The 12,922-nt window shown below is 47.1% G+C and overlaps 2 protein-coding genes across 2 annotated transcripts in view; one reads left to right on the top strand and one right to left on the bottom strand.

Moving 5' to 3' along the window:
- LOC134367152 (G-protein coupled receptor 143-like) overlaps positions 1 to 12,922 on the bottom strand; it is a 188,941-nt gene that overhangs the window by 126,761 nt on the left and 49,258 nt on the right. The gene's annotated exons all lie outside the window — the stretch shown is intronic.
- LOC134366945 (H(+)/Cl(-) exchange transporter 4-like) overlaps positions 8,000 to 12,922 on the top strand; it is a 30,539-nt gene continuing 25,616 nt past the window's right edge. Inside the window, 3 exon segments of the mRNA XM_063083522.1 lie at positions 8,000 to 8,036; positions 8,039 to 8,124; positions 10,219 to 10,318. Coding sequence (XP_062939592.1) covers positions 8,012 to 8,036; positions 8,039 to 8,124; positions 10,219 to 10,318 — 211 coding nt within the window. The 5' untranslated portion in view covers positions 8,000 to 8,011.

Raw genomic sequence — 12,922 nt, 5'->3', positions numbered from 1 at the left:
GAGGACGAACAAAGGGACAGAGAGAGGGATGTGGAAAATGAGGAAGCTTGTTCTGGAGAGAACACCAAGGGGGTGGCTGGACAGTCGCTCCATGAAGTGGTTCCCCATGATGTCAACCAGCCATCTCAGCAGAAGCCAGGAATAGAGATGGGATCATACCAGCAGAGAGACTGCCAGTTTGAACTGCAGGGGACAGAGAAATTGGGACAGAATGAAAGAAGACTGCTGGACTTCTTTGACTCTACAGGATGTGACCACGGAGATATTCAGATGAGCACATGCACTATTCTTTAAGAAAACTGAGGAATGACGCTGAAGGCGATTCAGAGACCACGGGGCTGCTGCTCCTACCACAGGGCCAGGGAACAAGGCTGTTCCCTCCTCAGCTGCAGAGGGCAGGGCCCTCGCAGAGACAATGGGGGCACCCCCTAGAGCCATGAGGGTGATGCTGCCCCACCAGTGAGCCGGGAAATCTTGGCATCAGGCCAGAGAGGCTTGTTCCCCAGCCTTAAGAGCTGACGGCATTTGCCTTGCTAGGTTTCGTACTTGCTTGATACTCGTCACCCCCTCCTTCTTTCCTATCCCTCCCTTTTGCAATGGGAGTGTCTATCCATGCCTGTCCCACCACTGTATTTTAAGAGCACATAATTTGTCTGGTTTTGCAGGTTCATGGAGGGAAAAGAATCTTGCCTCAGGATAAATCATACCTTAAGTGTCACCCATATCTGATTCAGATGATATTTAGATGAGGCTGTGGACTTTAGTCTTCAGAGTTGATGCTGGAATGAGTTAAGAGTTTTGGGTCTGTCAGAATGAAATAAATACATTTTGCATGTGAGACGGTTATGAGTTGTGTGGGGCCAGGGGTGGAATGCGACAGACTGAACTGTGTCTCCCCAAAATTCATAAGCTGAAGTCCTAACTCCCAATGTGACCGTCCTTGAAGATAGGGCCTGTGAAAAGGTGATAAAGTTTAAATGAGGTCATAAAGGTGGAGGGCCCTAATCCAACAGGGCTAGTACCCTTATAAGAAGAGGAGGAGACACCAGAGCTCTCCTCTCCACCTTGTGAGGATGCAGCAGGGTGTGTCATCTGCAGGTCAGGAAGAGAGTCTCCATCAGAAACCAACCCTGCCAGAACTGGATCTGGGACTTCTGGCCTCCAGAGCTGAGACAAAATAAATATCTGTTGTTGAAGCCCCAGCCTGTGCTACTGTTATGGTAGCCCAGGCACACACAGAGAGCACTACAAGAGCTAAGTGAGATGCTCGGTGCCAAGAGTTAACCGCAGGTGAGCAAATACATAACAAATCGCCTCTACCCAGCAGATTCACTCGCTGGTGAGACACAGACAGAAAGCTATGGAAACTGAGCAAAGGAAGATATTCAACACAAATAGCAAGGATTTTTGGTAGGCGGAAAGTAAACCCTTACTCCCACACCCACTCCCCACCCCACTCCAAGGGAATAATACAGAGGCATTTGTAGCTATTCCACTTTTCTCTCTCCTTTACAAACCCCAACGTTTCTAGTTTCCAGGGTCAAGGAATATTTGCCCAAGCATCATGAAGAGGTTGAAATGATCAACAAATATTCATTGGTTATTGTGAGCAAGATGGAGTCGTGTAAGCCAGTGTATCTCCACCCTGGCCGGGGACATCATGCAGGGATTCGGACTTAATTGGTCTATGGTGCAGCATTTCTTAAATGCTTGCTATGAGTTGAATGTGCCACCCCCCAAGTTTCATGTACTAGAAACTTAATCTCCACTTTGACAGTTCTAAGAGGGTAGGAAATTCAATCACAGTCTTTGATAGGTGAGGCCTTTAAGAGGTGATTAGATTGTGAGGACCGTGCCCTCGTCAACAGATTGATCCATTCATGGAGCAATGGGCTGATTCTGATGGCTTCATCAGGAGAGTGACAGAGCAGGTTAGTTCTCTGTCGCACATGCCATGTCTCTCACCGTGTGACACACTGAATTGCGCTCACCAGATGTGTCCCCTGGACCGGGTACTTCCCAGCGTCCAAAACTGTAAGAAATAAATTTTGTTTCTTTATAAATTACCCAGATTCAGGTATTTTGTTATAAGCAACAGAAAACAAACAAATACAATGCTCTTTAGATAATGTAAATTTGAAGTTGGTTTAAGAACCACTCATATAAATGACACTCAAAGGTAAATTTATTCCTCTGTCTCCTGCATGCTGCGCATCTCATTGGAGAAGAAAGATTCGAGGTGAGCAGAGTCAGGAACTGTGATATTGTGTTACATGGAGGAGTTTGTATTTGGTTTCTTCCCAGATCCTGGCACAGAATTCCTAAAACCCTTGGAATTTCCTGAGTAATGGGGGTGCTAGGAGAATCTTTTTTTCTTATATTTGGTCTTTGGCTGTAGCTCCTGACACAGAGCTCCTAATCCCTTGGAAATTCCTGGGTGATGGGAGTGTCTTTTGTCCTAACAAGGCAACTCTTGGTGGGCTCCTAGATGGGGGATGGTCATCAGAAAGACCAAGCCATGATTAGAAGCCTGGAGGGGGAGAGGGCTGGAGACTGAGTTAATAAAATCCTGCCTATGTGATGAAGCCTCCATAAACATCCCCAAAGTACAGTATTCAGACAGCTTCTGGGTTGGCAAACACATCCACGTGCTGGCGGGGTGGCACAACCCAACTCCATGGGGACAGAAGCACCTGCACTCAGGACCCTTCCAGACCTCGCCTTACACATTTCTTCATCTGGCTGTTCATCCGTATTGTTCATAATATTTAACATAATCAAGTGGTAAAAGCGTTTTCTTGAGTTTTGCTAGTGATTCTAACAAATTAATCAAAACTGAGAAGGGGACATGAAAGCCCCAATTTAGAGCTGGTCTGTCAGAAGCACAGTGACCTGGGTGACCAGGTGAGCTGGACCGTGCATCTAACTTCTTTAGCAGCAATGTTGTGCTGGGTCCAGGGTGGGCCCTTGTTTATCAAAGAAGCCTGGTCTGGTCGGGTCACATCGTAAGGTGTCATTACATTGTCTCAAGATGGGGGATATGGAGGCTGCCCTCATGTTCTGTAGCGCCTGGGTCAGTGACAGCATTACCTTTGATGTGCAGTAGCTCGCAGGGACAGCAAAGGAGGTGGTTTATACGTCCAGCGTATGACATCAGAAAGGCTCTCCTTGCAGTGTCCTGTCATGGATGAAGTCACCTGAGTGTTCAGGCTACTCTTTGGCCCTGGTGGTTCTTGCGGTCCACCACACTCGTTCTTTCAGCAGCTTGTCTAAGGCCACACAGCTAGTAAGTGGCAGAGTGTGAGATTTGAACCCGGGCAGTGCTGCCCCAGAGTGTGTGTTTTGAATCACTTTGCAATTTTGCCTCTCATGATAAATGCTCAAAATATAGAGGGAAAAAACAGATGTATTATACCCCCAATTTGTTAAAAAATATATCTATGTAGAAAATATAGCAACAGGTTGTAGCAGTTCTCTATCTAGAGTGTGATGACAGGTAATCCTTATTTTCCTTTTGATACTTTTCTGTATTTGCTGAGATTTTTCGTAAGTTGAGTGTTTAGTTATATTTTTCAAAAATAGCCACAAAAATATTTTTGATTTTCGGATGCTCTTGTAGAGGTTTGCCATTCTCCCATCAATAGGTGGAGTCTACTTCCTCTCCCCTTGAACCTGGGTGGGCTATTGTGACTGTCTCGAGGGACAGCATGTGGCAAAGAGATGCTGCCTAACTTCTGAGGCTCAGTCATGCAAGATGACACAGCTTCTCCCTGGTCTCTCTCTCAACGCTGGTTTTGGAGCCGAGAGCCTCCAGGTAAGAAGTCCTACCACCCAAAGCTGCCGTGCTGGAGGGACCGTGTGGGATGCCACATGGAGAGAGAGATGCCTGGGGAGCCCCAGCTATTCTAGTCTCTAGCTATTGAATCTTCAATCCCCAGCTCCTTTGAGCCCAGTCAAACCCTAGTACCAGGGGAGAGAGTGATAAGACTATTGATACTGTCTGAGCCATGGTGTTATGGTGTTGGCAGCAGATAACCCAGACCTCGGTGTTATCAACACCGTGCTTTAACCAACTGAGCTAACTGGTCAGCCCCAGGTTTCCTTTAAATGGTAGAGATCCCTGCTCTGAAGGTGAGCCAGCCCAATCAGAGTTGCCTTCAGAATCAGTCACAAATGACATCATTGATGATGTCATAATAACACAGCCTTGTCATCACTGGCGCTGGCTGAAGTGGGTTTCACTGGACAGGTTCGGTCGTTAGCAACTGCTGTTGAAGGCTGACCCTAGCCTCTTGAGGTCTTCATGCTGGGAGACCAAACATACAGAGACTTTCTTCCCTTAAGGGATTGGATAAGGACCTAGGTGTCCTGCACGTCTTCCAGAGTCCCTTTGTAAGCAAATGTAAATAATGGCTGTGGTAAGAGAGATGTTATATTGTCAGGCAGGATGCCTCCGGTGTGGACTAGGGCGCGTTCTGGTCCATCCTGTCTCTTCTGATAGCTTCGTCACCCCTTGCTACTCCACTCCTTCTACCCTGTCATCCTTTCTCCTCTCCCAGAGCCCAAGTACGTTCTGTCTGTTGTCCATTGTTATGATGCTGCTGTATAACAACTCCTTTGAAAGACTCAGTGGCTTAAAACAATAACCACTTTGTCCTCACAAGTCTGTGGGTCTGCTGTGTGGTTTGACTGGGCCAAAGCTGCGGATCTTGGCTGGGCTCACTTAGGAATCTGTGGTCAGATGGGCCGAGATGATCCGGGATGGCATCAGCTGAGGTGACCCAACTCAGTTCCCTGTGGCCTCTCATCTTCCAGCCTTCTAGTGAGGCTTCTTCTCATGCTGGAAACAGAGGCCCCAGGAAAAGAGCAGAGGCTGCACCGCCACTTGGGGTCTAGGCTCAATTCATGTGTACTGTCACTTCTATTGCATGACACAGGAGTAGAGAATAGACTCCCTCTTAATGAAGAGGAGCTGCAAAGTCACATGGAAAAGGCAGTGGAGACAGGGAGGGCTAGAGAATATGGGCCACTTTTGTGGTCTGCTGCAGAGATCTGAGGTCAACAAACTTTTTCTGTAAAGGGCGAGATGGTGAACATTCCAGGCTTTGTGGGTGATATGGTCTTTGTCGTAACTACTCAACCCTGCTGTTGTAACGTGAACGCTGCCATAGACAATATGTAAACAAGTAGATATGCTTGTGTGCCAGTAAAACTTTATTTACAAACCGGGCAGCAGGCTGGGTTCGGCCCATGGGCTGCAGTTTCCTGAGCCCTGACCTAAATGATCCAGGCCAAGTAGAAATCTTAGATCCAGGCTGTAGGATGCTGTTCTTCCTTGAACCCATGGCCTTGAGGACGTAAGCGCAGGTGTCATCTGCCAGCAGAAATATTCTTGTTGGAGAGAAGAAATAAAAACAGGTGGGAGGAGCAAGGGCTCCCTTGTAAGTTGCAAATGACTGTGTGCATCCATTTGGGGTTGTTCCTTGTACTTTATTGAACAAACAGAGCTTCAGTTTATTTCTCAGTTAGCAAATCCTTGGAGTTCCATCCCTGTGGCTCCCCTGCCTGGCTGGATTCTAGTTCCTCATCCATTTCACCTTTCAGGTGGATCCCAAATAGAGTCCTTCCCATTTTCCCACCCGGGTGTTCTCTTCTTGCACTGTCTCTGTTCTGGTCGTCTCTTAACTCCAATTTCAGACATGACATCACCATTTCCTTCCAGGCCCCCAACAAAGCCCCCGAGGCTCTGCAGATTATATCATGTTTACTTTCCTCTACCAATTATGTGTCTAATCATCACGATCATAACATGCTCCATCAAAGTTTAAAGATGTAATTTTTCTCCAGAGCGAATTTTTATCTCACGCATTATTGCCTGGAGTAGTTGTTTGACTAGAGGTTTGGTTAAATTTCAAGCAGCAAATACAATATCCAGGTCTCTGCAATTATTCTATATGCCAGCTGGGTTTTTCTGATGAGAGCTCCCACTGTGGGCCAATAGCCTGTCATCTTATTTTTCCCATCAGAGATTTTCTTTACCACATGTAATAAGTTATTACCATCTTGTTTTTGTAGAGATGAGAATGAAATCTTTGTGCTCTAATTTGACCCCTTCCCTTATATTACTGGTTCTGTTATTGGCTGCTCCTGCCTTATGCAATGCGACTCTTCCCTGGATACTCACCAATGGGTGTAGTTTTGGACTTGGCACTGCTCAAACCTCAAACTTTTAAAGTTTTAAAGCAGCCGAGTTGCACGGACGGTCAATAAATCTATCACTGTGGCCATTTTATTGCTTGGAAGGTGATTACTTTGCCCATAGCGACTTTTCAATTTGATTAAAATCCAGCGTCATCAGGTCATGACTGAGTCCTCCAGATATAGAAATACAAAAGCAATGAGAAGTCCGCACTCATATATTTTTATAACCACCCTTCAACATTTTAACCATCTATTTTGGCACTTTTGTGGCCCTCATCCTATAATTCAAATTCCCATGCTCTTTACCAAAGTAGTTTTTATTTAGTGCATATTTCAACCTCCGGTCTCTGTAGGAGCATGTTATTCTTTCTGCTAACTGGTGGTGAGCACTGGCCTGCTCCAGATTAGCTCCCACGGGATCTGTAAATCAGGCTCTGATGGCAAGAGAGCCTGGCAGATGTGTTGGTTCACTTGCAATTGTTTTCCAGGCAAGGGGAGCTGGAATAGTGCGAGTGGAATTGTGATCTCAGACAGGAAAGGAAGAGACATTCACCTTTGCTACTACCCTGGCAGCAAGAGCCCTTCTGACTGTATTTTAAGAAGAATTAAAAATGAGCGTCTGTGCCCAGAGCTCCTTGCCCAGGGCAGTGTGCCTCCAGCCTTGCATGGCTCTTGGCTCGTGACGGGTTTTCCTACCTCCCTTATCCATGTCCGTGTTGGCGCCAGGAGTGCAGAGGGCCGCTGCCATCTGCAGATTGCCTTGGCTCCCACCAGCGTCTTCACTCCACTGGTGCTGTGCATTATGAATATCTGCGATGACAACCACATAGACTGTCTGCCCGAGTGGTCCACTTATCTCCCAGGGGAACCAGTTACCAGTTTGGCTACAATTATTTGATTTTGAGTGGTATGCGTCAATCCTATTAGCCCTCGACACTCTCATGTTGACACCTTGCTTTTGCAGGATGTGGGACTTCTCAGAAATGTATCTAGTTGCTCCTCATTTTTGGATTTCGTATTTGCTTATTTGCCTGCTCACTCAAATTTATTTGTAGCCTCCGAATCAATACTGGTGGTGCTTTCAAGGTCATTCACAGACATGTGCAGGTGCACAGTGGCAAAAAATTGAGTTGCCAGAAGCACATGTTCCTCGCTGAGGTCGAAGAAGGCAACGCTCTGCCTTCTTGTTTTCAGTCTCATGCTTTAAACAAGTGTCCTTTCTGTGTTCTATTTAGTGCCACATTTTTCACATTTTTGTGCTTTTTGCTTGGTAATGTTGCTGTTTAAAATGGCCCTGAAACTGAGTGATGAAGTGCTGTCTAGTGTTCCCACGTGCAGGAAGGCTGTGCTGTGTTTTATGGAGAGAATACATGTGTCGGAGAAGCTTCACCCAGACGTGAGTGGTAGTGCTGTTGGCCATGAGTTCAATGTTAATGACTGAGCACTATCTATTAACTACAGTGTCTGTAGACAGAAACATGAGATACAAGGTTATGTATTGATTTGTTGACGAGAATGTGAGCAGAGGCTCTCAGGGCCCTAACCCTGTATTCCTCTAGGAGCGGTCATTGAGTTTTTGCTAATGTAGTGTCTGAAGCGACTTTATAGAACACTTCTTCTACCTATAATGAGAACTGACTGTGTATATATGTTACTACAGAGGAGATGCCTATGCTGAGATAACTTCTGGTTGTGTAAGAAAATAGAGCCCATGGGTTATCTTCTGCCATGTCCGTGTACATGTCCTGTTCACCTTTTCCATGACCGTTTTTCTCTCTCAGGTGTAACTAGCCTGGTCAATGCAGGAGCGATGAGTGGCACTGGAAACCTGATGGATTTTTCTCGATGTGCGGACATAATGAGGACTTCCACACCATCGACTGGCTAAGGGAAAATTCACGGGACACCGACAGACCCAGAAAGGTAGGTGGCGTTGTGAAGGGACAAGCTGAAGGGGACCCCTACAAGTGGCTGTGGCATGCTTGAATCCGGAAGTTGTTGAGTGGGGGCTCAGGTTCATGTGTCCTGTACCAGGTTAGGTTCTAAAGAAGAGTGGGGCGAGGGCAGAGATGTGGACAGATGGCTGTAGCTCCGGGTGCTGGGTGTGGGAGGCTGGGTCATATAGAAGTAATGGGGTGCAGAGTACAAGGAGGGGACTCTGGAACCAGATGAATCTGGTGCACTTCCTGCCCTTGACACCTTCGGGCTAGGTGACTTTGGGGGTGCCATTTCTGGGCCCCTCATTTTCTCATCTGTGGGGACAGAGGTGATTATTCCTCAAGGGTAAGTGAGGCTGTGTGTGTGAAAGCACATGTTATGGGGCCGGGCGTCTAGTTGGCAGTCGATATATATTTTAATGGGCTGCAGTGAAGCTACGTGTAAGTGCTATGGGATCCTCTAAGAGGGACGTTAGAGAACAGGTTCTCAGAGGCTGATATTTCAGTTGGGACTTGAAGGAAGACTAAGAGTTCACTGGGCAGACAAAGGGAAAAGCATCTAATCACCAGAGTGGCCCTTTCCTAAGTCAGAGGCATGAAAGAACATGGCACACTTGGGCAATTCAGGGAGCTCCAGGGGTCTGGTGGGGGATTCCTGGAAGGGGAAGAAAGCAGTTGAGTCTAGAAACGAGAGTAAGGGCTGGCCGGTTGGCTCAGTTGGTTAGAGCGCAGCCTTGCAACACCAAGGTCAAGGGTTCTGATCCCCTTACCGGCCAGCTGCAAAAAAAAAAGTGACAGGTCCCTGGCATGAGAGTGGGTGCTGAAGCTTTAGAGGTGGCCAGGGTGGCTGGGGAATGTGGAGGAGACGGAAGGAGGCGGTCAGGACCCTGGGCAATGCCATGAGTTAGGAGTTCTGGGGGAGGTAGGTGGGTGCCAGTGACAAACCCTGAGGAGAAGCAGGGAGAGGTGAGGGAGGGGACCAGCCGAGAGTTGTCCCAAGTGAGAAGAGTAGAGAGTGTTGAGGAGGGGCTGCTCCCAAGGTCAGCCTCCATGGAGGGGTAATGGTGAACCAACAACATGGGGGCTGTTGGCAACTTCAGGGAGAGCCACTTCAGAGGAAGATGTGGAGGGACGTGGAGAGTGCGACTGTGTCACGCCATTGCACAAAGGTTGGCAGTGAAAGGAGGAAGAGCTTTTCAGGAGTGAGGTTCAGTCAAGAAGATGGCGGAGCCTCTTTTCTCCAATGTGGAGGAGGATGGGGAGAGGGCAGCCTTCCCTCTAGAGCAGGGCTCAGCAAACTATGGCCCTCGGGCCAAAGCCAGCTGGCACCTCGTTTTGTAATGTTTTATCGGAACTTAGTCATGGCCATTCATTTACATGTTCTTTATGGCTCCTTTTGTGCACAGTGGCCGAGTTGATTAGTTGCAACAGACACCATTTGACGTGCAGAGCCCCAAATATTTACTGTCTAGTCCTATATAGAAAATGGTTGCCAACCACCGCTGGAAACGGTTGTGAGGGGAATGGTGAACTCGGAGGATTTTGTGAACACAGGGAGGCAAAGGTGTGTTCTTACAGTGTGTATAGACGTGTCCATCTGCCATGGTAACTGTGATCCATGCTGTTAATTCACAGTTCTTGCTGTTAAAATTAAACCTTGAAAACAAAAGTAGGAAATGCAGTCTTTGTTGAAGAGGCTTTTTAATGAACAGACCTGATAATGTAAGTTAAAACAGTAGCTCATATTCAAGATAGTGATACCCAGTCAGTGCCTCGTTCAGAATGGCTTTAAATAATGAAAGCTCAGATCACATTCAGTATGTTTTTCTAATCAAGTGCAGTTTTTGGTACTCTTGTTCCTTGGAGACTATGATGGCACCTCCATAGCTCTATGAACGAGGAAGCCCATTGTGTGATTGTGGCACACAACTGAATGAATAATGTAACTGGGAATTTGGTTGCTGGATGACCTTCATTTTCTCTTAATTACCACCCTGTTTCCTGAGAAAACAGTTTCAAGGAGAAAAGCATGAGTTGAAAAATATGTGCATGTCACCTGCTGTGTCTGCTCTGCTTCCAGATAACCAGCGAAAGCAAGGAGTCCATATGGGGGTTCATCAGGAGCCTGCAGGACGCCTGGTCGGGCTGGGTGGTCATGCTGCTCATCGGCCTGCTGGCAGGTACGCAGGGCACGCAGCGCTCCCGGGCGAGCTGCGGACGCTGACGCCCCCGAGCCCCAGCCGCTTGGGATGATGTTCGGAATGTGGAGCGTTTCCCTTTTACCCCGTGCAAGAGATTTCTTACTGGAAATGTCTAAGAGCAGAATACATGACCATATAGTTTCCATCAAAGGTGTCATCGATTAAGCTTCTGGAGAGCTGTCATAGAGCTGGTTGGCCCTTTCCACATAGTGCAAAGGTTTATGAGCATGCGGGAGTGTACTGAAAGCACGCGTTCTGCATTCTGCTGTCCTTGGTTATGGAGAAGCCAACGAAGTATGAAAACGTTTTGAGCTGCCATAATCAAACACCACATGAGACTGGCTTTTGCTACTACTGGCAGGCCCTGGAATGACCTGTAAACACCGTAGGGCACTCAAAACAATGCTAGACACCCACAGGATCTGAGGTAGGCCCTGGGAGATCCCCAGCCCCGACATTGTTCTGACCCTCGGGGAGTCCGTGTCCTTCCTTTTTATAATCCCAACACCGTGTTTGCCAGTAGTAGATGTTTCCAGAGTAAATGGACGAATATCTTTAGGGGAAACCTGTTGTTTAATGTCAAATGCACCAGCTCTGCATGGAAATTGTGTCCCCAAACTTACTTCCTTTGAGGAGCCTGGGAGGGTTAATGTCTAAGAATTTAAAAATTTGAGCATGCTGAAGAGATCCCCTGAATAAAAATCCCCTACATGTAACAACATAATCATTATGGCAGGAAAATTGATCAGAGAAGTGACTGTAATACAGGCAGAATATAGTAAGTGCTTTAAGAAAGAACAGTAATGAGACACATGATTTTGTGATTACAGGTGATTCCGATTTCCAGGCGACCTTTCATTTATTTCATGGGTAATTGTAGGAGAGGCTCGGTGGCCAGGGAAGGGCCCCTTCTGCCTCGTCCGCCTCGGCATTCTAGAAAAAAGGAGCCAAGAGGAATGCTTGAGAGCAGCCCTTTCCTACTAGCCAAAGCAACTGTCCGTTCATTTCCCCAATTCTATTCTCCCTCCCCCAGCAGAGGCGACCAGGGAAGGAAATTAGTCTTGGCAGATACATGGTCTTCTGCCACCACGTTTGCCTGACCGCTTCTGTGAAGACCTTTGAAGGTGTCCGGGGTGGGGCAAGGCAGGGGGGAGGGGATGGAGTTGCTCTGGATTTCGATGGCCCTATTTAGAATAGATTTATCAAACCTTACACTGTATCATTATTCTTGGCTCCTAACAAGGAGAAATAAATAGGGTAAATGAAGACACTTGGAACAGATGTTCTGGTGTCTTGCTGGAATAAATGGCACAGCTTAGATTTATTTGGCTAGTGGAGGAGCGCAACTGGGCTATCTTTAGCTGACCTGATATTGACCAGCTGGTCTCACTATCAACACAGTTGCTGTCAGTTCTAGCAGGAGGAATCACCTGGGGAGTGAAACAATATGTAGCAGTGCCTGGGCTGCAATTAAACAGACTCTCTGGAGGGGGCGCGCTGGCATTGAGTAAAGCCCCCTCTTCTCCCCTCTGTGATTCAAATATGGAGGCCGGGGTGAGAACCGCCGGAGAAAGGAAGGCCCGTGGGCGCATCTGCGCATGAGTACGGAAGGAGGGCAAGAATGGGAGGACAGTGGAAACAGAAGTGGCTCATGTGTTCTTTTGGCCTGGTTGCACCAATTGTCTGGCTGGCTGTCCGTCCCCTCAGTGGCGCCCTGGCCACTCTATTCTGACCCCTAATGGAGAGGCCCAGCGGCATCTCCTCTGCAGGGCGTTTATCGAGAGCTGTCACTGGGTGTCGCTGTTGTACTGTAGAATAAAGCTGAGGCTCAGCACCAGAATCAGCAAGGAGGATTGGGTGTGGGATAATGTGATGATGAATGAATGAATAAAGATGGAATTTGGGGTGATCATTGAGTCTTGACCCTGAATATCTGCAGGACCCCTCCCCAACCTTCTTTGGGTCTTTGTTCAAATGTTACCTTTCATTTGAGGCCTTCCCCGACTGCCTTCTCTAAAATTACATCCTTCCCTCTGAATCTCATCCCCCTTTCCTGCTCTAGGTATGTATGTATGTGTGTATGTAACAGCTTTATTGAAATATATTTCACATGCTACACAATTCACTCATATAAAGTGTCCAGTTCAGTGTTTTTTAGTATATTCACAGAGTTCTGCAACCATCACCACGATCAATTTTAAAATAATTTTATCACCCCGAAAAGAACCTCTGTACTTTTTAGCTATCAAAGCCCCAGCCCCAGTCCCCTCTCAGCCTCAGGCCACCACTAATCTACTTTCTGTCTCTATGGATCTGCCTGTTCTGTATATGTCTTGTAAATGAAATCATACAGTACAATGTGGTCCTTTGTGATTAACTTCTTTCACTTAGCACGATGTTTTCAAGGTTCATCCACATCGTAGCAAGTATCAGTGCTTCATTCCTTTTTATTACTGAATACTACTCCATTGTATGGACAAACCACATTTTTTTATCTGGTCATCCGCTGATGAGTATTTGGGTTGTTTCTACTCTTTGGCTGTTTTTAATAATGCCACTAAGAGCATTCGTGTGCAGGTCCTT

Source organism: Cynocephalus volans, chromosome X (genome assembly GCF_027409185.1).
Source record: "Cynocephalus volans isolate mCynVol1 chromosome X, mCynVol1.pri, whole genome shotgun sequence".
NCBI lineage: Eukaryota > Metazoa > Chordata > Mammalia > Dermoptera > Cynocephalidae > Cynocephalus > Cynocephalus volans.
Note: the sequence above shows the minus strand (reverse complement) of the source record. Positions and strands in the feature narration are given on the sequence as shown.